General features: G+C 41.0%; 1 protein-coding gene and 1 long non-coding RNA gene across 2 annotated transcripts in view; one reads left to right on the top strand and one right to left on the bottom strand.

The window, feature by feature from the left end:
- Positions 1 to 25,759, top strand: part of LOC147156938 (uncharacterized) — a 58,003-nt gene that overhangs the window by 27,566 nt on the left and 4,678 nt on the right. The window lies entirely within an intron of this gene.
- Positions 6,974 to 25,759, bottom strand: part of LOC147156937 (heparan sulfate glucosamine 3-O-sulfotransferase 3A1-like) — a 29,820-nt gene continuing 11,034 nt past the window's right edge. The window contains exon 2 of the mRNA XM_086065017.1: positions 6,974 to 9,235. Coding sequence (XP_085921143.1) covers positions 8,614 to 9,235 — 622 coding nt within the window. The 3' untranslated portion in view covers positions 6,974 to 8,613. The remainder of the gene's footprint in view (positions 9,236 to 25,759) is intronic.

Here is a 25,759-nt window from a genome sequence, read left to right as displayed (position 1 = left end):
ATCAACTGTAGTTGCTGATCTTACATCTTTGATGTAGAAATTTTGATTTTATACTTCTGTCACTGTAGTGATTGATGCTCAACTTTGACATGCAAAGCTGTAGTGATTGATGTGCATACATCAAAGTAGAAAACATGTTTTGAATAGTTGCCCGCTGTAGTGACTGATGTCTTACTATGAGGGGAAAAACTCAAGTGGCTTTCTGTAGCTCGCCACTGTAGTGACTGATGTTCAACAATATCTTAGTTTCCACGGTGTCATACCCACTGTGCATGATAGAGTTAAAAGTGAGGTATTGTTTTAAAAATAGCATCAGCGTGATGTGAGCTTGTCACGCGGGCTAAAATTAACACCACTCACCTCCGTGGCCTTTGTGCGCGTTACACGCCTCCACAATGTGATCAATTATCGCCATGCCTGCGAGACGACACGCCCGAATGCCGGCGCTGCTGACACGGGGCGCTCTCGGCCCGCTCGGCACCTGAGCCCACGGGGCCTCGTAATTAAAAGATCTCCATTGTTGGGCAGAGATCAGGTGACGGCTTGCCAGGACCGGAGCGGAGAGGTGGCCCGGAGCCCGGGAGAGGGTGACGAGGAGGCGGGAGCGAGGGCGGTGGGGAAGGGGGTGACCTCCAGGCCGGCCTTCGCTCGCCAGCTGCCGCCTGAAACGGGACACCCGAGCCCCCTTCTGCGCGCTCGTCCACCTGTGTCGCTTACCTGACACGCACCTTTCGGGAAATACAAGCTAAGGGGTCAAACGTGCGCCGTCGCATCAGTTTGATTGACGCTTAGCAAGACACGATATTAACTGCGGCTTTTGCGTAACTTTCACATCCAAAAGTTGTCGACATGCCTTGCAAGAAACCAAAAATGACGATACACACGGTGAAGTCATTGGGCTAAAATCAACAAATCTGATTGGTCGGTGCAAACAGGAGCTCCAGAGAGGTCCCTTTTGTCACTGTGGTGATGAATTATGTGTATACATTTTTTATTTTTTTATTTTTTGCATTTGAGTTCATTATTAACCATCTCTTTTTGACCCGTGAGCTGCTTTGTGTGTGTTTGGAAAAGTTGTGTGTGTCTGTGTTTGTTAGTGTGTGTGTGTGTGTGAGTGTAATGAGCGGGAGGTAAACATGTCCCGCCTGTCATTTATTCATGAAGCACATACACACGGCGCAGTGAATGGGAACAAGTTGCTGATGTTTTATTGAAGGTGATTTGTTTCACCGGCTAATTTATTTCTTCCCTCCTCTCGTACTTTATCAAACGACAAATGTTTACAACCTTCACCGCGATAAACAGCAACGCAGTTTGTTTTCTAGACACGCTCCCACTGCGCAAAATTCATTTATGAAATGTTATTACGAATATAATACAGAAGTAAAGACATTATCTTGTGTTGTTCTTGTATTGGTATAGTTTGTTAAAATAGTTGACATATTTGGTCTTTGATGTCTTTGAAATCAGCTTTACTATTAGTCTTTGATATTGTCTTAAGTATTTGTGTTTTGTTGTCATTAATATTGGTCGTAGACTCGTAGGTTTTGCTATGGTCTTTGATAATTAAGAGTTTTGATGTTGTTTTTGGTATTGATGTTTTGCTGTTGGTCTTTGATATGGTTGTCTTTATATGAGTTTTTGTATCTTTGATGTCTTTAGTATTTGTCTTATTTGTTTGTAAAGCTCTTTGATATAGTTTTTTTTGGGGGGGTGGAGCTTTTGTTTTATTTGCTGTTGGTCTTTTATATTATGTATTGGTCATTGATATTGTCTATCAGTTTTAGTGTCTTTGATGTCTTTAGAATGGGTCATAGTAATTGTTATGGTCTTTGATTGTTTGTAAAGCTCTTTGATAGTTTTTTTTGGGGGGGGGGTGGATCTTTTGTTTTATTTGCTGTTGGTCTTTTATATTATGTATTGGTCATTGATATTGTCTATCAGTTTTAGTGTCTTTGATGTCTTTAGTATTTGTCTTATTTGTTTGTAAAGCTCTTTGATATAGTTTTTTTTGGGGGGGGGGTGGATCTTTTGTTTTATTTGCTGTTGGTCTTTTATATTATGTATTGGTCATTGATATTGTCTATCAGTTTTAGTGTCTTTGATGTCTTTAGAATGGGTCATAGTAATTGTTATGGTCTTTGATTGTTTGTAAAGCTCTTTGATAGTTTTTTGGGGGGGGCGTTGATCTTTGTTTTATTTGTTGTTGGTCTTTTTATGTTATGTATTGTTGTGCCTCATTTGTATTGGTCTTTTATTGATCTTTGATCTTCATGTGGTATTGTCTTGAATGTTGTCTTTGATATTCTGATATTTGGTTGTATACTGGGCTTTGATCTTTTGGTTTTTCATCATTTGTATAAGCTCTAATTGTTTTAGGTTAAGGTCATTGATGTTGTCTCTGGAGATTAGTCTTAAAATGTTATGGTATTGGTGTTTAGTATTAATGTTGGTTTTGGTCTTTGGTTACTGGTCGTAAATATTGATCAAGATTGATTCAAGGGGCCGCAGCCAACTGAAGGATGGTGTGCCAAAGTTGTCCCGTTTGGGGAAAATGGCTGCCTGTTTGTTGGCGGTAAAAATAGCAGCCTTTTCGCCAGCAATTTCAAAATAAAATGGCTGCCCTTTTGAAGTGCCACTTGTTGCAATTGACGGGACGCTTTCCAGACGCGTCTTCATGCATCGCAGACGTGGAGGACCTGCTGCCTCTCAGCGAGGCCTTGATTAAGCTTGACGCTCCGGATAACACGCGTTCGTGTTGGCCTCACATTTTCCCCGCACGCTGACAAATGCCGAGCAACACAAGTCAAACTCCCCACGGACCCTGAACGCCCCGTCCTGGAACCTCTGAGTCACATGGTGGCGAGACCTTCGCACGCTGTCGGGAGGGAGTTCCCACAACTGACAGAGTTCTTTCTGTGGGACGTTTGTCATAATATTAGGTACAGCTGCACCACATACAACAACTGCATCAAAACTAATTAATTGCCTGTTTGTTATTGTGGTTATAACATATTCCGACCCTCTCGTGTCACTGAATACGACATAACAACTATGAGAACCAGCTGTCACTGTGATGCAGGGCACTTGTACATCCACACCACAATAACAAACAATGCCGTACAAATAGAAACATAGGATAGGAAACAACTGCAATGTATCACCCTCACATTTTCGGGAGGTTTTCGCCACTAGCATTCCAGAGCTTGTAAGTGACAAGATCAATACCAAATTCATTCTCCGCATTTGACCCATCCCCTGAGGGAGGGTGAGCAGCATCAGTGCCGCGCTTTTTGGTGATCTAACCCCCCAATTCCAACCCTTAATGCTGATTGCTGAGTGACAAGCAGGGAGGCAAAACAGTCTGTGGTATGACCTGGCCGGGGATTGAACCCACGACCTACCAGTCTCAGGGGGGGACGCTCTACCACTAGGCCATTGAGCTGGGCTCAAAAACTAATGCCAAAAACGGATTTTAAAGACCACTATCAATGACCAATATTCGAGACCAAAATCTGATCAAAAACTAGTACTAAAGACTAGTGATAGACCGATATGTTTTTTTTCAAGGCTGATACAATACCAATTATTAGCAGTCCAGGAGACAGATAACCAATATTTCAAGCCATTAATCTTTTGCAGTAAAAGAAAAAATATGACTGTCAAAAATATATAATTTTAAATTACTTTTTTCTTTTAATTTTAAAACATATAAAGAATTGGCAGCTTTGTTTAAAAATTATAACAAAAATTGTAGAGAGCTTCCAGGGTCATCAGCATGTTAAATTAAAAAGCAAGATTTCAAAATAATTTCTTCATTTTATTTTTTTACTTTTTTTTTTAATAAAAAGTGTAGGGAGTTCCTAGCATCAGCATTTTTTTTTTTATAAAAGTGGAAATTTAAATAAATCCATAAATGAAAAGTTCCCAGTATCTTATTGAGTGACAAATGATGATTACTATAGCTAATTTGGGGTCAGGGTTCGTAAAAGGTTTCAAAAGATCGTCGCGTAGAGTGAAAAATTGTCTGCGAACATCTTACGAATCCTGATGAAAACCCTAAATTTGCTGCATTCGCAAGCATTCAACTCTTTACCAGCGTTATCGGCCTTCAGATTCGTAAAAAAGCTGATGCCCCCAAAAAATATCGGCACCGATAATCGGCCTGGCCGATTATCTAATTCAGACCGACAGCAAAGTGCGTTATCCAAAACCAAGGAAGAATACCAAAATCCAGAGAACTAACACCAATACCATGAAAACCCAAACGCTGTATTGTATTGGGGCTGATGAATCCAGGTGTCTCACAAGTAATGATTCTCGCAGGTTTTTCATGGCAACAATTACCCTAGGAAGGAGTATTTCAGCTGTCTTTATTCCCAATTGGGAAAATTGCTCTGGAATCTGACGACTATTATACATGCAGTATATTGATACAAATGGCATAGATTCCTGAACACACTAGTGGAAGGCTGATCCTTCTGCTGCTTTGTTTTAGCTGACAAGTTGCGTGACGGCGGATGGGAAAAAGGCCTGTGACCAAAGAAAGAGCCAGGGTGGGTGTTTTCAAGTGTTTCCTCATCTGACTTCTGACCTATTTGTTTTGTAACTAGCAGTACTTGGCATCAAAGTGTCACTCTCTAAGATACGGGTTTGCTAGGTGTTTAGGGTTTGGGAGTTTGGGGTGGGGCACGCCCCGGTCGCCCAGTGGGCTGTTTTGATTAGCTTGGTGTTAGGATGGAGCGTGCCTGTTGGAGATCTTTGCTCAGACCAGTGGGGGATTACGAGAGAAAACACACTTGCGATCCGCGCTGTGTCTGAGTCTTTTGGCGTGCGTGTGGTCACAAAGAAGGCCCGCATTCCTGGTCTATGAAACCACCGCCCCCAAACGTCATCGTCATACGAGGGGGCTGCTGTTAAGGGGGCGTGGCAGCCCACCCGTCTTGTGCGCAAAGACCCAGCTCAGTGTTTTGCGTGTGTGGAGATGAGCAGGGAGGATTTTGATGGCTTATAGTTAAAGAGGGGGTCGGGGATGGGGTTAATTGAGCACAGGTGACCTTACACAGGTGCGCGGCCATGTGTGTGTGTGATGGGATGAGCCAAGAAAACAGATTGTTGAGATTCGGCAGAGTAAACAAAGACCCTGCAGAGCTCCATTTGACAGCTGGACTGCACTTGTGGTTATGTTTGTTTCTGTTAATCCTAGAAGAGATTATATATATTTTTCCTACTAGTGGGTGCATGTGTATAGTTATACAAAGGACCAATACCCAAAACAATACAAAAACCAATAACAGAAGACTGGCAATGAAGACCAAAAGCGAAGTCCAATTCCAAAAAAAAAAAAAAAAACAATACCAAAGAAAAATAGCAATCCATACCAAAGCTCAGCTCAATATTAAAGACCAAAGACCAATACCCAAGGCCCAAAAAATAATACCATACAACAAACACCCATATCAAAGACCGACAGAAACCAACACCAATGGATTTTTTTTTAAAGAAAAATGGCAACCACCACCACCAAATCCCACTAGTACCCAAAACAAAGGCGCCAATCCCAAAACAAGTTCAAGCTATATCAATTACCAACACCCAATTTAGGACAAAGAATAATGGTAAAGACAACAAAACCAATATCAAAGGCAAATAACAAAACAATATCATAAACAAATGTCAAAACAAAGCCCGATACACAAAGCCTTTAATGAATACTAAATAAAAATAAATTATTCAGTAAAAAGACCACATCAAAAGGCAAATATCAAGGGTCAGCAATAACCAAGGCTAAATAATATTACAAAACACCAAAGATTAATATCAAAGACCAATACTGTACCTTGAAACAACAGCAAAGACAAATTCCAAAAACCTATATTACCGAAGACCAGTACCGACAACAATTTTAAGACCCTCTTACAGCAGGTGTCAAAGTGGTAAAAATGTCTTCTTCAGAGTTGAGGTTTAACTCTCATCTTTCTGTGCATTCATGTTAAGTTCATTGAAGACAAAATTGTCCATGAATGGTCTCATTGTCTTGATATACATGTGTCCTGCATTTTGCAGGCGACCAGTCCATGGTGTACCCTGCTTCCCACCTAAGTCAACTGGCATACACCAAAGGTCAAGCTAGACCTTAGCGCAAAAACGTATACGATACGTTTTTTTAATACTTTGTCCTGCGCTCCCTAAAACTTTATATTTTTTCCTTTTTAAATGCTTTTTTTTAATACTAGAGCATGCAGAAGGCTTTGATACAGCTTTTGACATGAAGAGGTCGCTGAAAGCAATGGTAGTTATTACAAAAAGCAGAGTATACGAGATCAACCATGTTGCAACAAGCTCTTTTTCCCAGTGTTTTCAACAGGTTTGTGAATAATAATGAAACTTAGCTATATTTTAATGCTAATTGCTGGGAAACAGAAAGAGACAAATGTATTTTTTCCTGATGAAAGAAAATACTCTAATCTTTCTTTTGGTAGGTTCCATGTTTTTATAGCAATCGAGCACCTTGCAAAATCTGTCAAAATCCAGTAAAACAGCCGGGAGCGAAGCGGGTTGCTTCAGTGATAATGGCTGGGAGTGAATGCGTTAATGAGGAAAAAGTGGTATAGAAAATTGGTGGATAGTGCCTAAGACCAATACAATAAAAAAAATCAAGAACATTACTGAAGGCAAAGACTAATACCGAACATCAAAGTCCAATTTCACATAACAAAGTACATCTCTAGAAGGCCATCTGGGATAAAAACGGGCCCAAAGGCAACCAAGGGCACACACAGTCAGAGTTCCATCGTGAAAATGTTTATAGTCATGAGTGATCCTCATCCCTGCTTTCGTGCAGTTTAAACTTTTAATGGTTTAAATGCTTCATGTTTTGGGAAATAGGATTAAAATCCCAGCATGTTTTTTCTAATGAATCCCATCTTATTTTCCTGCTTCTTTGCGGAGAACATTTACTCGAGACACAACAATGTCTGCAACAACATTTATTCAAACAAGAAAACCCTTCAACGATTGTGTTTTTTTTTTTTTTATGCACATCTGCTTCTTGCAAGTCCACATCCAACAAAAGAAGGAACACAAGCGGGCCATTGTGCTCCGCGAGCCGCGCACGCGACCCTACAGGCTTTAAAAAGTGACATCGAGCGGAGGCACGTCCGAGGAAATTGGAGTCCCGCTTCGGGACGAGGAAGCTCGGGTGGCGGCGAGCATGAAAAAAAAAAAAAAAAAAAAAAGAAGCTGCTTAGGTAGACAAGAGAGTGGAAGTGAAATGTAAGCGTGTGCTGTAAACACACCAGAGTGGAGTGTTAGACGCGAGAGTTATTCGAAATACATGCATTTGCAAAAATACTTTTTGTCGGTAGAAAATGTTAAGCTTCAAAAGCAGCTACGTATGTCGGATTTCAAATAACAGTATGTGCCGTTAAAATCAGTCAGCGCTTTTGTTACAATTGAAACGAAAGCGTTAATCAAACAAACACACAAGTCCCTTCCATAAACATCTGATTCTGATTGTTCCAGAAACACAATGTCACACTTTGCATATTTAATGGTATCACTTTGAGGTTTCAAGGATAAACAACACATTTTCCACATCAAGGCCAAAAATATGAGGTTAAAGTGATGAATTTATGATTTCAAATCAAACACATCTGCTGTGAGCTGACACTTCAAATAGGACTATTTCAAGTTCCAAGGTGCAATTAATTTTCTTGACTAAACATTAAAGCCTGTATCACACTGAGCGGCGAACATTTGAGAGTGTTTGCAGGATAGGGGATATTGATTTTTCATCAGGGTTTGTTCAAGGTCGCAAAGATGGTCGCCGACAGCTTTTCTCCTTGCAACAAAAAAAAAGAAGAAAACTGTTGGTAAAAGTCTATCAAACATTTGGTGAACATTTGCGACCTTGAATGAACCCTAACGAGAAATTTGCTAACATGCTAACGTTTCGCTCTTCAATGGGATGCGGGCTTTAATTAGCGTCTGATTTTTGTGTTGATATTTTGTTGCTGATGTAAAATAATTACTACAATTACAGTGTATATATATATATATATATATTTTTTTTTTTTTTATTATTATTATTTTTTTTCATTACAAATGCTACAGCTCACAAAAGACATGGAAAATAGAAATGTTGGCTTTGATATTCAGTGGTTATTGTTGGTATGATTTGTCCGTAAATGTGATTCTGTGGAAAACACGCTTTAATATAAATCTTGTTTATGCCTTATTACCATATATTTTATTCTTATATTTATGTAAATATTTGCATTATATTTATTAAATGTATACTTTTTATTTACATTATGCTACATTACTTTAAGCATTTATTCATTTTAAATCAGGTTTAAAGTAATATCAGTGTAGTCAAATCAAAAATATTGAGTTGACAAGTTTTTTGCTCAAAGCAGATTTGCTTCATTTCAACCTAAAACACAGCAAAATGTAAATGTTGGCTTTATCGTCAGATTTGACGTTCAGATTGATCTGTAGCCACTTTGATGGGGAAAAAAACAACAACATTAGTTTGTAAGCAAATGTGTAATCTCCCATTTTTCTCCCTGATAATCCAACCGCGGTGAGGCACATCGTCGTTCGGCACATTCAGTCATCCCAGCCAAAGTTGTGCGCGGTCATCTGATAGAACTTCATGTTGAAGGGCCGGTAGAAGTTTCTGAGGCGGAGCACCACCTCAGGATGGATCACGGGGTGGGTGCGGCCTTTGGTTTTGCCCAGACAGTGGGGCTTGCTGCTGCCCTCGGCCTTCTTTAGGCACGGGAACCCCTTGGTCTGGTTGAAGTAGAAGTGTTTGTCAGTGATGATGCGCTTGAGGCCCAGGAAGTCCTGCACGCGTCCCAGCTCGCCGGCCGGGTCGCTGATGAGCCGCTCGCCGCTCACAAACAGGATCTGCTCCATGGGGAAGTACTGAAGCCAGTTGTCCAGGTGCTTGGCGTAGATGCCGATCTGGATGGCGCTCCACGACGTGTCGATGAGGCCCGTAGTCCTGTTCATGAAAGTGAGGCTCTCGAAGGACGGAATGTCGGGCTTCTTGGACAGCGTCTGCGTGTAGTCCGAGATGGCCCGGGTGACCGGGTCCCGCACCACCACGATCAGCTTGGTGTCCCGCGACATGGCCGAGATCCGGGCGGGCGCCTCTTTGGTCACGAAGTAGCTGGGGGTCTTCTCCATGGTGATCTGGCCCTCCAAGGTCTTGGGCATTAGATCCCTGCCAGGACAAGAGTTGGGAAAGAACGAGTCACATGACTACCCAATCATTAACCCTACAACAAAATTTTAACTTGTAGAACTTAGCCCCAACAATTTACAGAAAAACAGTGCCTTATGCTCTTTCTGAAACACTCATCAGAAGCCACAAGATGCTGCCAAAGTCCTGTCTAAATAGGAAAGTAGTACATCAGTGCTGAGATTGACCCAGGTATAAAATGGATAGATGCTTCCTTTCACACAGACATCGGAAATATGACAGGGGCTGCTGCGGCCTCAATCAGTCGAGAATAACACGGGACCACGTTTATTTATTTGATCTTGATCAGGTGTCAGCTGAGAGGGAGTAGTGTGAGCAAATATTGATTCTTGCAGTGTCGGCGTGTCCCGGGATGTTGGGACATTTTTGTGGTGAACACCTTCAGGATTCCACCGCCATGTAGCTGTAGGGGGTTTAAGAAAGCAAGCTGGCTGCTCTCAGGGGGACTTTTGAAAGAGGATACTTTCGCTATCATCCAATGTGAAACCCACTTATGAAATATTGATAGTCTAAAGGGCCTCTCAGCATAATTGATCACCTGTTTAAACCAAAGATGAACAACATCAGCCCCACACGTGTTTTTCTCACTTCTTGTGCTTCATCATCAGGTTTATTTGAAATAAGGTGGCGGGCGGGGGCAGTCCGCTAGAATCCAGGAGCTAAACAGTTCCACTTGTCCAACCGTTGATTCCAAACCTCCCTGAAATGAAACCTCGCTGATGAAAGCCGCTTCATAAATCCAGACTCAAATATTTACGCCGACAAAGCTACGCGAAGACATTTTCTTGGCCAAACGTCCCAACGCCTCTTTCTGCACTTCTCATCCGGCGACCCGAAGCAATGCAGGTAAAAAGCAAGCCATGAATGATTAACACCGTCTCTCTCTGCCATTTAGAACCTCTGCAGAATGCAGTTTTAAAATTCACTGAAGTACAGAATGCAGATGTCAATTATTCATCAGCCTCAGCAGGCGAAGACTCAAGCTGACAAAGTGGCCTGGTCGAACGTCCCGCTAAGAACCCAGCCAAACTCAACTCTGAAACTTCTTGCTGTTAGCTAGCTCTCCAAAAGTACCTTACAGTAGGGTTCTGTTAAGTCTCTGAATAGCCAGATTCTTGGACAGTTTGTCGGTGGGATACCAGTTGCAATTCCACGATATGATTGGCTTGCCCATTGAATGGCCAGTGTGGAATGGGTCTTTCTCATAGTGTACAGGAGAGAACGCCATGAGTTCGGATGGGGAACGGAATTTTCGCAATTTCAGAAGGAACAAATAAGCCTGATCAGAATTCACTGATCTTAACAGAAAATTAAGGATCAGGGACATCCTATTCGAATCACAGTGAACTGAAAATGAAGGGTCGGGATTGACTGATCCAACCTGCGGTGACCCAAAAGTTAAGTCAGGATTTACTGATAGAATCGGAATCTTGGTAAAACAAAAAATTGTGGTCAGAATTTACTGATCTAAACTGCTTTAGACCGTAATAAACAAAAAAACAATACAGTAAGCCCTTCAGGTGTTGATCATGGACCTCAAACACGTACAACATGAGTCGCTAATGTCCAAAAAACTCACAGCAACTTGATGTTGGCACTGACAAATCGCGCGCTAATTCCAGCTCGAGGAAAAGCGCCCTTACGGCAACCTCACACGAGAACATTATTGGGCGTATGAAAAAGAGATGAGGCTGCGCTAAAGGCGGCATCCATATTTGATGGTGAGCGTCACGCTTGTTCTGTGGTCAATGTAGCAAAGGCACCAGGGGCGCTAAGGGCCGCTCATGGGGGCAGGGCAGTTTCAGGGTCAGTGAGGTGGATGGCGGCGTGTGGTGTGTGACAGGAAGCCAAACAAGTGAGCGAGTCATCACGCGCATTTGGGGCAATGTAAATTTTATAGTTATTGCAAGAAGCATTTCAGATGTGCAGTCATGGGAAATGGATACATCCTCCAAAGCCTTCCTGGCACGGACGCGGAACTGCAAAAGCGCAACTTATTCACCTGTGATTTTTCAGACAGAATTCATCAAAGCTTAAACATCAGCATCTAGAACAGGGTCGTGGTCATTGAATCTCAGTGTTAAACTTGTTAAATCCTACTAACTCAAGGCAAGGCTTCCCGCTATCCTCTTATCTAACCGGCTTTGCTCCGTTCTCTCACTATACAGTATGTTGCGTGCAAAGATGGATGAACAAAGAAATTTGATAATTTCACGGAGCACTCCTGATGATCTTTCACGGCACAATAAGGTCCAGATGGGGGTTGGAGTGTTGGATTCAACCCTGAATTTAACCCTAAATTTGACGACTTGCCACCAGTCATTAACACCCTAGATTCCCTGGCCACAAGGATGATCATGCAATGATAATCGTGCACGCCGGATGTGGCAGTGTCCCTCTTGAGGGATTTCTGTCTACCAAATAAATCCCTGTTCTGCCATTGTGGCTCTGATGCGACTATTTTCCCGGAGAGACAAAGACGCTGATTCAGAGGTCAAATTCAGCACGACGCTGTGAACAGTGAGTCTGTTACGACTTTCTGTTGTCCCCTCTCAAGCCGGCAAATTTGCAGAGTCATCTTCAACTGCCATTGCCGATGTGTAATGTGTAAAATATATTTTCCATTTTGAACAACTTGAGTCCCTGTGGCTTGAATGGAACAGCCCACCTATCAAATCCAAAGTCCCTTTTACACTGTCTTCTTCGCTAATTGGTGCATCAGAGGGGTAACCAGAGGTGGGCATTTCGCCAATATTTATGGAAGTGCCATTAATGACGGACGCCCATTTTGTTGACGATTGACAGGAAACTTTGAAAAATTGACGAACTAAGCATTGCTGGAAGGGTTTTGTCATCCGTCAATGTAATCGTGAATCCGTCAATAAATTCGTCAATCTGTCATTGCCGGACGTCCTATTTTGCTGACGGGATGATGATTGACGGAGCATTGATGGATGCTCACTTGGAATATATCTATATCTTATGATTTAATCAGATTTATTATTATTATTGTCATCAAGAAGCCCTACCATTCTGCATCGGTACCTAACACACAAGATAGGGAAAAAAACCCTGCTTAGATGGACAGTCTGAAAGAATCTTAATAGTCATCTCCTTGCAATTTGTTTGCAGTTCAGTTCTTTACCTCACGGAGAGTTTTTATCGGCAGTCAGCGATGTAAGGAAGTGTTTTACTGCACCTCCACGTTTGACTTTGATGTCTTCATCCGACCGCTTTAAATCAAACTTACATCTTGCTGGTTCGCTTTTTCTTTGGGAGAGGAAGAAGAAAAACTGTGAGAACAAGCCGACTTTTGGAGGAATTTGGACGCCGGCGCAGGACCGTCTTGTGAACCTGTCAGGACTTTTGACGTCACAGATGGAAAAGAACGAATAGGACGCCAGGACTCGCTGGTTCGAAGGCATGCCCTTGCTTTTTCAGAGGCCAAATCCAGCGTACACGCTCAAGCGTGGTGCATCTCTCAATGCTGCCTTTGTAGGATGAAAGAAGCGGTCTGATGCATCGCTTGTAAATGAACGTGACTCATGTCTGCCTGTCATATGAAAGCCGCAAAATCAACGCCTACATGCACCACCAGGTCTTGCGGACAATACGGCAGCCGCCTCCTGGTGTTTTCCTTCCAGGAAACGAAAGCCTTTGGATGGGAGCCAGCGTCTTGTCAATGGACAAGTGGCGGTAAGGAGGCAAAAGTGCTTCTCCTTCGCATGGCAGGCCTTTTGATTCATTTTCCCTGTTCCTGCTGCCAGGCAGGCATAAATACACTCACACCCGCAGCGCGCTCCCCAGCCACTGCCAGCAGATAATCATCTTGTAATTGGCTCAATATTTCTGCTGTTTGCCGGCCAAGCAAAGGCCAGCTCGCCGAGGCTTGGACCCCGCCGCATATTTTCCAGGTCAGTGGATGCGAGCTGAGGAGGTCGCGGCTGTGATTTAGAGTAATGGATGCCGTGCGGTGAAGGGGAAGCCCACCACTCCCGGCTTTAAACACTCAAGCTTTTACCTGCCTTGCATAACAGTGTGGCAAAAATAATCGTCATTCGCCAAATATGTTTTAATTTAGACTGGTTCATTTTTGTGAACATGGCAGGTGAACTGTGGTGCGAGACTCTGTGCAAGAGGTGATCTTGGTATGCTTACAAACTCTAGCGCAGTTGATCTAAAAATCGCAATCTACTACCTTTCCCTAAATATCCGCTTGAAACTAAAATGACAAACTTTGTGTGTTACCCTACGGAAAATAATTTGGGGAAAAAAAGTTTGGCAGGATTGTCACTTTATTCTCAGAATTCTCACTTTAAAGTCAGAATTCTCACTTTAAATTAATAATTGTGACTATTCTCAATTTTAAAGTGAGAAGTCTGACTTTATTCTCTGAATTCTCACTTTAAAGTCATTCTGACTTTAATCTCAAAATTCTGACTTTAAAGTGAGAATAATAGTAGCACTAATAAAGTCACAATTCTGACTTTATTCTCAGAATTTATTCTCACTTTATTCTCAGAATTCTGATTTTAAAGTGAGAATGCTGACTTTAAAGTCAGAGTTCTGCGAATAAAGTCAGAATCCTGCCAACCTTTTTTTTCCTCTACACTGGCCCTAATCCTCTTCCTCTCTTAGTTTCCAGACATAATAGACCACCAAATTTTATGTTGCTAAGTGAAAGTGGTTTTAAAACAAAATGTCAGACTTCTATGTTTTCTGAGACAGTTTTGAGTGAGTCTACTCCTGATAGACACACCTGCCAAATTTCTATTTGCTCGGTGAAGACAATTTTGTTCCACAATTATTCCCAATCTTCATTATGTTATATTATAATATGACTTATATATTAATATGAATGATGTTTATGCTACCTTTCCTAGCATTTAAAAGTTCTTTATTTATAGCAGTATCAGCAAACATCTGGACACCATTCATCATAATCATCAAATATGAACACAGAACTAACTCAATAGGAAATATACATTGTCAGCCCCCAGGCAACTATATAGCATAGCAACGACACTGAGGTAGCGCCTGTTTTTCTGCTTCAACATATGTTATCTGTCACCACAACACATTAAAATGGATTTATGACACATTCGCTGTCCATTTATTTCAATCAAACTGTGTACGTTTCAGTGTCGTCGAGCAGTTGATAGTTCGCCACTTTATCCCTAAACTGCAAATTTTCAAACTCATTCAAATAAACCTTGAAAGAACAGGCAGCGTTTTCAAAAAGACGTTAAAGCGTATTCGTCATACTTCTCCTGAAGTATTTTCGACATCAGTTCAAATGTGTCCCACACAATCCATCCACAATCTCACTATCAACTTCCTGTTATTCTAAAACTGACTTTTTCTTTGACTAATTTTTCCGCCCGAGTGACATGTGTTATCTCTGTTTGCTCTTTTATCAAAAAAAAAAAAGGGGGGGAAAAAAAGCTTGTCATTTCCCTTGCGGATGAATCCAAGACGGCGTCGCCACATGTTTTTTTCCACGACTAGATGATGGCTCTTATCTTGTAATTGTCTCGTCTCTCCAAATTGCTTCCTACCCCCGTACGGTTCCCATGCGCCACCCCACTTCTGGAGAGTTTTGCTTTTGTGTGCCAATGTGGTGGTTTTCAACTTTAAAGAAACCATCCATCCCTGTATCTATTTGCTTGAAAGGTTATTCTGCTATCCTGCTTATCTACTGACTTTACAGCTAAGATAAAAATTGGTAAAAATCAGCTGACTTTTTGACAATTTCTTTGAAATATTTAAATGCCATTATTTTTTTCCCTTATGTTTTAATACGTTAATGTGTCGATTTTGCTTTTTAATCAGAAATTTTGACAAAGAGTTACACATGGCTTGAATGAATGGGAATGTCTGCCTGTTACTATACTTTGTAAAACTGCCATAACATGAATGTGTTCCGTGATATGCTTATCTACTTTGGTACAGTTCTCGTCGAGGGTTTGCCGAATGTGTCCAGTGGCATCTTTATGCAAATATTCATTTTTAGAATGACGTTTTTCTCTGTCCCAGAAAAAAAAAATCCATACAAAAAGCCGGTTTTGTCCTTCTGGCTTCTCGCCACAGCAATTCATCTCATCTGGGGGCGCCACTTGGAAAACTTCCATCTCACCCTCAAATATTAGAGGCCCCGTAAATCATGCGGGAAGGGAAAAAAATAATAATCATCAGACGTGCTATTTGTGAGATATGGATTATAAATGGACTATGAGAACGAATATTGTGTCACACACTCTCACAGTAGAAACCATCTTGTAAAAATAAATACAGTACTCACCTTGCCCTCTAGCTTATCCTCATTTTTCTTCCCATACTGAACGAGCTGCCGCCATCCAGCAGAGTAAAATTTTTATAGAGTTAGCTTTTGCCGGTGCGTCCTTATAAATTTATTTATACAACAGGATCTGTCTTCTTTTTTTTTCTTCCCGCCACGCTGTGCTGTGCCAGTCCGTCCCCAGTTTATTGCGTAAGGGAGGAGGGTAAAAAAAAAAGAAAGAAAAGAAAAAAGCTTTATCTTTACGGCAACATGCTCTGTGAATTATTCAGCTGGGCGGCGTATCAGTGAGGTGCGGCGTGAGGAAGATGGCTGAGGGTGAGGTGAGGAAGGATAAAGACGCATAGATATGTCATAATTCAACTTAGAAGGGTGCTATTTTAGAGCCAGGATGGGGGCTAGATGAACCAGCATGTGAGAAGCCAACATGCTGATAAAGCCTCATGCCACGTTTGCCCCACAGTAGGATACTGGCTTTAGGCATACTAAGTGTCCTCTTTTTTTTGAAAATGTGGTCACCTTAGAATAGGTTAATATTCTGTTTACATATATTCATTGTTGCCATCTCCCCAGTAAAGAAAGTAGCTATTGGCTGTCCTAAAAGTCACTAAAAGATGTCATTGCCTAATATACATAATTGGTTAGTTTGCATGTAATTGTAATGGACGCTGGAGGAGAGAGGAATAACGTCGTGGGAGAGGCAAAAATTGAATTAAATAAACTCCTGAAATTATGTGTCACGTCAGAGTCTCCAGAACACCAGAAAAGGTCGCTAGATTTGTCGCTAGTCGCTTTTAACCCCCCAAAAAGTCAGCCAAGAGGCTTTGGAAAGTTGCCAGATTTAGCGAGAAAGTCGCCAATTTGGCAATGCTGCATATATTACGTATTGATAAATACACAGTGGTGTTTTGCTGCATACAATGCTGCTGCTTATATCTACATCTGTGTACACAATAATTATTTATTAGGGAACAGTTTACAACTCATATTCATGGTTGTTGTGATGATATTGGTTCTCTGACGTAAAAATAAATGAACACGTAGTCACTAATGAGTGCAACAATGAGATCATATAATCGTTTTTTTTTTTTTTTAGCCTTGTTGCTAACTAGCACAAGCTCCAAACCAACAGTGGGCAACTTAACAGAACGAAAGAATGGCCAACAGTGTTTTCGGTCGTCTTCTCGCAATCGAAGTTTCCAAAGTTGTCTTTTAAGTTCGCTATTAGAATGACTCGTAGCTTGTTTGTGACTTGAAGAATTAGCACTTTAACCGGAGCTCTGTGTTCCTAAGCACACCATGCACTCTCGCTGCCCGCAACGACGGCATATTCCGAGCCTTTGCATTACTTTTTCATACTTGCCTGACCCACTTTGCGGCGATGACACTCGAGCAGGATTAGCTTCACTGACACTTCCTCTCTTTGCCAAGTCAGCTTTTAGCGGGCTTAAGCGGCTCGAGGAAAGATAAGATACCTTAACGTTTAATAGCAAAGCTTATTTTTAACGTATTGTGCTCCCCGGAATGTTGGCTTACATGGTCAATGTGGCGTCGTTAATGTGGCCGCCACTACCACCAACCCCCAGCCACCCAATACTTTTCTCTTTAGTGCCGAGTTAATCTGAGAGTGTTCAAATGCTCCCCATAAGCCTGATTTGAATACATCAAGTAAAAATGATGGAGTGCACAATAGAGCTTTGGAGTTGGGGTGGTACACTCGCTCTGTGATAATTAGCCCATCGGCTTTTGTCTTTGGGATGGTTACCATGACGACATGCTCCAAAATGAGCCCGTTGGTGAGCGAAGCTCAAACGTTAGCGCTCGAGTGCGATAACTGAGCCATAAGCCACAAAAAGTGTTTCACTGGCAAAAAGACAATCCCATTCCGTTATTCTTTCTTTCTTATTCCTTATTGCTTTAGCTAGAAATCCTTTGCCGCACTTATGTTTTTCATTTCTTACCCTTTCAGAGGTTTAGGCTAATATGAATTGTCTCAGTTGGAAAAGACTTGAATTAGAGGACCAGACAGATGAACAATGGACTAAAAAAAAGAGGGTCGCCATGTTTGTGGTCAGAAATGTTACTCTTCTTTGTATTTGGGGAAAAATTGGATTGAAAACGAACGAAGCTGGGCACACACTGCTGAAGTTTTGACACGCGACGGAACAACTTGAGAGGCACGACTTGACTGCTCACACTGGTGTCAGGGGGCCTTTCAAAGTGTTAGTGACTGTCAAAACAAATCAAGATGTTTCTGCCGTCTGTCGACTCGGAATGTAACTCTAACACCAAAGCTATGTGCTTCTCTGTGTCTATCTGTGAGCTGAAATTTTCAAAAGAAAGACTTTTTTTTTTTTACATGATTTTTATTTTAATTACAGTATCCAGTATATGCTCTATGTACACAAAAGTTCTTACTATCACAAGTCATTTGATAGTTTTCGACATATGCCACCATCAAAGAAGCTATTCTTTCATCTAAGTTTGTTTATTAAGAACCATTTTATAAACCCTTTTTTTGAAGGGATGGAAGGAATGAAGGTTGACGAGCAATGTTACTACCATAATTTTTTTGGGGGGGGTTAATACTGTATACGGCGTGACATTTTGAGTAGTAATTAGGCCAGTTCACAGTCACAAAGAGCTAGCTTCTGCATTTAAATGTTAACGTTCGCTAACCAAAACAGCAGCACCTACTAAGGAACGTAAACAGTCTCGTCGATATATATTGAAGTGGAGTCTTGCGTTATCATTTTACGATTATAGTTGAAAGAATTATTTGAGGTGGTGTTTCACATTGCCCTTCCCATGTACCACATTACATTCCGTTTTTTTTTTCTTCTAGTTTTTTACAGTTCTGTGTGTCATTACCCGTGGGCCGCCAAGGGTGTGAAGCAGTGAAACCTCATCTGCGTATGAAAGCGGAGAGTCGAAGTGCAAGGAAAGCCAAATATCTGACAGTAAAAGTTTTAAAACGGAGGCGTGCGCTTTGCTAGCTGAGGAGCAACAAGTTTACGAGATAGCTAAAACCCGCCGGTGCAAAGCACCCAGCTCCGGTTTCTGTCCAAAGCAACGAAAGTCGAGGCGGGCGTGAGAGTCCGGCGTGACACGGGAGAGCGTCAAAGCGATTATGCCGGCTCTTCTTTTCCGTGTGTTCCGCCATTCCTCGTCCCATTTCTCCCAGGCTCGGAAACACAAAGCGCCTGGCAGCGTCCGTCGCTTCCCGCATCCTCGTGCCAAGCCACAGCGAAAGCGCCACAGACGGGATTAGCAACTACGGATGCTCTCCACTTAGCACAACTCAACAGAATACTGGAAACCTCTTGACATTTTTCCCATGAATTTACAACTTTACTTTTTGAGATTGACTTTTTAAAAATTCTACTTTAACGTAATGCAACTTTATTTTAATAAAATCCTGACTTAAGGCTTTGAATTAAGATTTTTTTTCTCTCATAAGGTCACAATTAGGGATACGATTAGTGGCTTTGCCAATTATTGCCGCCGATATTTGGCTTTTTGACAAATATAAGCAATTGTATTTAAAAAAAAAATACAAATAAATTCTGATTCCGATAAGAGCTCAATTTCAAACTGTTAATTTCTGTTAAATATTTATTTCAATTTTCAGTTCATTTTCAAAATCACTGCACTTTTGTTAATTTAAAACTAAATTTTATTTACTGCAGAAAACTAGCTATTTGTTTACATTTTCATTTAACTTTTTTTTTAAGACATGCTGATTACCCTGGGAGCGCCCTAAACTTTTTGTTAGAATTTTAAAGGAAATATGTCTATTGTGAAAGATAAAAAATAATAATAAAATTAAAAAGAAAAAAACTTTTGTAGATACGAAAAGTTGTTCAATAATCTTAAAGGCAATTCAAAAACGAATATTAATTAATTGATGTTAATATTTTCCCTTTTCCTGAAAATCGTCTCTAAGTATGAGTTATCGGCCTACTTCGATACATTGAAAAAAATATCGGCCTATCGCTAATCAGAATTATTTTACTTATTCCTTCACACTTAAATCACTTTTTCCTTGTAACATTATCTCTTTAATTCCTTTGAGGTTGTGACTTTGGTGTAAAATTGCACTTTTTGCCCTAAAAATCTTTTTGTAAGATCATTATTATTTTTTCCTATTATATAATGACATTTGTTTTCAAGCGGTAATTTCAGCTGCATGTTGCTAACCAAAACAGCAGCACTTACGATGATATACCGTACAGTCCCTGGTGACGCTTTACTGTAACAGTCGGGAAGTGTTTGAGGTCACATGACACGACTTTGCGGTGAGAAAAAGGTGAAAAATGTTCCAGGCCAAACTGGAGCCAGCGGTCGCCGGCGGCTTGATAGGCCCCCCCCCCCCCCCCCCCAATTAACCCCCCCTTCTGCCCACATTGTGAGAAAGCAGGGGGGCCTTCTTCTTCTTCCTCCCCAGACTGTAGCAAGGTAACTCCATCCCCGAGGCTGAATATGAAGTGTAACAGAGGACGGTGGTGTGTGTGAACTGCCGCTGACAACGTGCTAATGTTTTAGCCTGTCGGGCCTGGCTGCGTGGAGACGGATGGCGTTAGGAATAAAATAGCATGACGGGGGCCTGAGGACAAAGGATGCAGTGTAGCGCAGGTCCACCTCCCCGTGAGGCGTACTAACCCTCTCATGTTGCTATAAGATAAATATTAGAAACAACTCACCGTTGCGTTCAAGTTAATTTTCTCAGGAACCCACTGAAAAATGTACTGCATTGTATTTTAGAGTAACAAATTCCTAACCACAAGCTACACTAACCACAGACTTAAGCAAAAAAATATATATAATTAACGTCAATGATGTAATATCTTTGTCTGCATTTCTGGGGCAGGGCTTAGTGAAAGGTGAATGAAGCACAACTAACCAATGGAGACAATTCATCGATACGGCTTAAAGCCAATAAAAACAATTTTTAACTCGCATGCTCAGCGTTGCCATGGAGACGGTAAATGAGGCGTTCACAGGCCGGATAATTGACAGTATCAATCAAAAGGATATTTTTCAATATTCCTCTTTGGCGCCATCGTCCTAAAGGCACATTAACATTGAGATAGAACTCCGAAGGGAGATCACGGCAGCGTGACAAAACTCTGCCGGGCTCGAATGACGAATATGGGCGAGGATAAACGCTTCTGCTGTCCGCACCGCAATTAGAACAATGAATGTGGAAAGCGCAACAACAGTCATCCTTCAGAAGATACACGATTAGAAGAAAAGCAGCAAAGCCAAACGAGACGTACATTAACGCCGCTCATTTTCCCGACAGCTGAGGCTAATGTGAAGCGCTGTCAGATACATTAGCATAATGATGGATGTGCTCACAAACACATTTAAAACTATATAAAAAATTAAAAAACAGCATTTTGTGCAAATTCAAACTGTGCGTTAGAGATAAATAAATAAAAAATAAAAATAAATGATTCATAATCAATTTTTTCCACTTTTGCGTAAATAATACATTCAAACTGTTATTTTTTCCAGCATTAACTTGCATCAACTTCCAGAGAAATAGCAGAAAACGTACGTGAATGATCATTGATAAGTTTCAAATGTTCAACATTAGTAAGATGAACTGATAACAGCTAGTGCATATACATGTTGATTAATCAGTGCTTTGCGGCGTATAAGTAGGCGCTATGATTTTGGCAACGGTCAGCACAGTTGACTCCGCTATTGCCTTCCAACTGGCCCCCTCCTTGGCATTCACAAAAGAATGCTTAAAGGTTTTAGCACATGTCTGTTTCGTTGCAGTTCAATTTGTGATACACTTAAAAAAAAAAAAAAGCACTTGATTCAATCGATACAATGAAGTCCTACGACAAATTTGTTGCTGCTGTTGTTATTTACGCATTTTTAAGTAGTTTGTTTCTGATTAGCATCACAAATAATTTTTTGCTCATCGTCTGGGTTAATTTACTTGATATAGCTAAATGAAAAGCTTTTTTTTTTTTACATAGAAACAAATGATGCATATTTAAATTGGTCCTGGATCCAAACTCGAAATGACTGATTTTACTTTAGTTGTATACCGTATTTTTTTTTTTTTTAAAGGGAAGTCAAGCCCAAAATGTTCTTTACAATAATATGTTCTTCGGAGCCTAACTACTCTAAACACGGCATTCTGATTAATATTACATTTGTGGAATATGAGTTAGGCAGCAAGAATCCACTATTTTTTATCCATCTCATGTGGCGGCCATTTTGACACTTGCTGTCGACTGAAAATGACATCACAGTTGCTCAGAGCGGCCAATTAAGCCTCATTTTTTTCCTTTGGTCATGTGACGCTTACAGCTGTGCTGTGATGTCATTACCTGAGCCCTGAGCAACTGTGATGTCATTTATAGTCGACAGCAAGTAGCAAAATGGATAAAAATCTGTGGATTTTGCTGCTTAACTCATATTCCACAAACATGATCTTAATCAGAATGCTGTGTTTAGATTACTGGGATAGAGCATATTGTAAAGAAAATGTTTTGGTTCCCTTTAACGTGGTCATCAGCTGTCTTAAAAGTTGATTATTAAATTCGCTGGCGGCTTTTTCCAAGGCACATTTTGCCATTTTGTGCATGCATGAAGAAGCTGGCGTGAAAACCTTTCGTGGGTGCGGAGTGGGTGAAGAAGGATCCCGACTGCTGCTGCTGCTGCTGCTGGATTCAGGCCGACAGCGATTAGAAGCCAGAAAAAGTGCAAAATAACATTTAGCGCCGCCGGGCTGCTGAGTGGAAAATAGTGTGACGGTAACAAATGGTGTGTCAGAAGAAGGGTCCGCGCGGGCCATTCACGCAATGTTTCACCCGGCGCAGTCGTCAAGCGTGGCGGCGGCGGCGGCGGCGGCGGTGGTGGGGTGGAAGGGGGAGGATTTAGCTTGACAACTCCAGCGGCTAATTACAGCGGCTTGTCTCAGATGGTCCATAAATCAACGGCGCAGGTGAATCCTAAAAGAGCACAATCGATGCGCTTGCATCTCCACAGACTTAATGAGACTCTTACTAAAGGCGACGATGTTCTCAAACAAGAATGGCTCGGCGAAAGCCCCTTCTTAGAATATTGGACATGAGCTGCTTTCATTGACAACATCCAACTTCTGCCGAGAGTTTATACAGTGACATGATGGCAGGCGTGCAGGGGCTCATGGGGGTTGGGGCATCAATTACGCAGATAAGCAAATGATAATAAATGGCTCTTATCCAATAACTGTCCAGCAAGCCGCGGAAAAGGGGGACGACTGAAAAAGAGATTTCTGTGATATGAGGGTCCATAAATCGTGGTGACAAGATGACTGGATGTTGATGTAGAACTCCGGAAAACAATTCTTGATTAAAGCGGAGGAGTTATTGCATGTATACATTTCTACCAGCAGGCGGGGTCAAATGGAGCATAAAAAGGAGCAAAGAAAAACGAGGTATTTTTGGGCATGGATTTTTTGTGGGTCTAATCAGGATGGACATGCCTAAAAAAATTCACATTGTTAAATTAAATTTGTTTTATGGTATGAATTCTTTAACTCATTCAAACCCCAAAGCATATAAATACCGTTTTTTAATACTTTGTCCTGCACTCCCAAAAACGTATTTATATATTTTTTATGTTTTTATTTTTATGCAAGAGCATACAGAAGGCTTTGATGCAGCTTCTGACCTAAAGAGGTCGCTTAAAGCAATGGTAGTTATAACAAAAAAACAGCCAGCAGGTGGCAGCAAAGTATAAAAGATCAGCCAGGGCCATGTTGCAACAAGCTCTTTTTGCCAGTGTTTTCAACATGTTTGGGAATAATGATGAAACTTAGCTATATTCTAATGCTAATTGCTGCAAAACGTTAACAGATACAAATATACTTTTTTTTCTTGATGAAATAAGAGACTGTAATCTTTCTTTTGGTAGGTTCCATGTTTTTACAGCAATAGAACAGAATATTATGTGGACCTTGCAAAATGAGTCACAATTCAGTAAAACAGCTGGGAGCGAAGGGGGTTGCTTCAGTGAAAATGGCTGGAAGTGAATGAGTAAAAAAAAATAATAATTCTACATGGTTCTACCAAGTTGTCAAACACTACAATACTTCCCCTATATGCTATGACAAAAATTCAAATCCCTCGCGATTTACTGTCTGCCATTGCTTGGAAATAACTGAAGTAACTAATAAATAGGCAGTGCTGTCTCCATAGGTCATAGGTTGTTCTTCAAATAATTGTGGAGTTCTTGGTAAAAAACAACAACAAAAAACATAAAATGGCTATTTCAAAATAAACTGGCAGTGGGTCCATATTATGTGTCTTTTCATGCATGGTTTAAAACTTATTAGCGGATCTACTCGATAGACATGCCTACTAAATTTCGTAAAAAAAAAAAATTCAAAATGGATACAAAAATAATCCCCTTGCCTACGTGGACGTAGCACAAGGGGAAATAAATGCAAACCACTTAACACGTGGGCTGTGAACATCGTGTTATCACGCGGGAAGAGAGCACCGCCGTTAATGGACGCTGTCGCAGCTTCCCAGTGAATAATGCAGTCTTGCTAATTGGCCAGGTTAATAATTGATATGGGTCGGGGGGCCCGTACTTGGTGGATAAAGAACATGCAGGCTTCTTGTCAGAGAACATCCCACTCTCACCCATTCTGCTGATCCACCTCCTTATTGATGATCGGGTTATGACGGCGAATAAAATGTTGCAAATCGCTGGGTAGACGCCCACCCCATGCCTGAAGGTTGAAATGACTTATCAAGTGTTCACAATGTGGTCCAAACTAAGTCAGAACAATAGTTCTGTTTCTGTGCCATAATAAATCTCATAATAACATCCTTTGCACAAAAAGTTGTACGGTGTAGATGATATTTGTTTAAAGTATAATGTCACTAATTCACAGGACGGCATAATTTGTAATCTTATTAGTCATAAACAATTGTATGTTAGTGACCCATATATAAAGGTGGCAAATCCAGGTCCAGAAAGTAAAAACCCTGCCACAGTTTGGCTTTATCCCATGATGCTAGTTAGCTATTTCACTAGCCGGTAAATGAGCACCATGGGAGCTAGATACAGAGCTAGCTAGCTCGCACCCGGGGCTAAAGCCAAACTGTGGCAGACTAATACTTTCTGGACCTGGATTTGCCACCTCTGCCCATATAAACGTGAACAATTGTATGTTTGTGATAAACAATAGTATATGTGTGATCCAAGTAAATATAAACAATTGTATGTTTGTAATCCAGGTGAATGTAAACAATAGCATCTTTGTAGGGTAAATGTGTACAATTGTATGTTGGGGATTTAAATAGCTGTAAACCAAACTATGATTGTGATAAAAGGAGTCTTCGAGTTACAACACACTCATCCTATGTTTCGTATTTTGTCCCTTGTCCGCCATTTTGTCCCCAGTGTTTCTGCTTAGCTAGTGCTAGCGCTTGTCTTGTTTGTGCATGAGTATCTTTGGCTTTTCCATCCATCTCTAAGCAGTAATTGTAAGTACAGCATTTCATTTTTTTTATTTTAATGTATTTTAGTTGTTTTTTTACAAATTATTTTGATGTAAATTTTGACTTTAACGGTGAAATCCAACTTACGTGGAAATTTAGGTTACATTGCCAGCGTAGGAATGGAACTCGTTTGGAACTCGAGGATTCCCTGTACCGGTTATTGTGCACAAAATAGATGGAAACAATTGTATGTTTGTGATCCAAGTAATCTTAAACAGTTTTAGGTTTATGATCCATGTGAATGAATACTAAATAATGCAGGCGATTCAAGTAACCATAAATAATAGTATGTTTGGCATCCAATCGTAACCTGGCAATAGCCAAACTGATATTGTGATTCACTCAAGGGAGTTCTCCACAATATCAATCTGGGACTGCTCCGCGGTGATTTTCTCAGGAAAGGCGGGACATTCTGTGTACAATACTGCAAGCTGATTGGACAATGTGGCATCTTATGTAAATTTGTTTTGACCAATCACGACCATGAAAATGTCTTCTTCGTTCTCGTCAAAGGGGACTGGGGGGAGCCGAACATCTTTACCATCTTTAATTGCAGCGTCCATTTTAGGTTAGTTTGTTTCCCACGGCGTCTGCGCTTTTTGGTTTCATCACAGCTGCATATCCCGCCCCCCAAACACTATGTCGCTCTGTGATTGGTCTGAACCA

This window comes from Leptonotus elevatus, chromosome 20 (genome assembly GCF_054856555.1).
Source record: "Leptonotus elevatus isolate MCC_2025b chromosome 20, RoL_Lele_1.0, whole genome shotgun sequence".
Taxonomy (NCBI): domain Eukaryota; kingdom Metazoa; phylum Chordata; class Actinopteri; order Syngnathiformes; family Syngnathidae; genus Leptonotus; species Leptonotus elevatus.
Note: the sequence above shows the minus strand (reverse complement) of the source record. Positions and strands in the feature narration are given on the sequence as shown.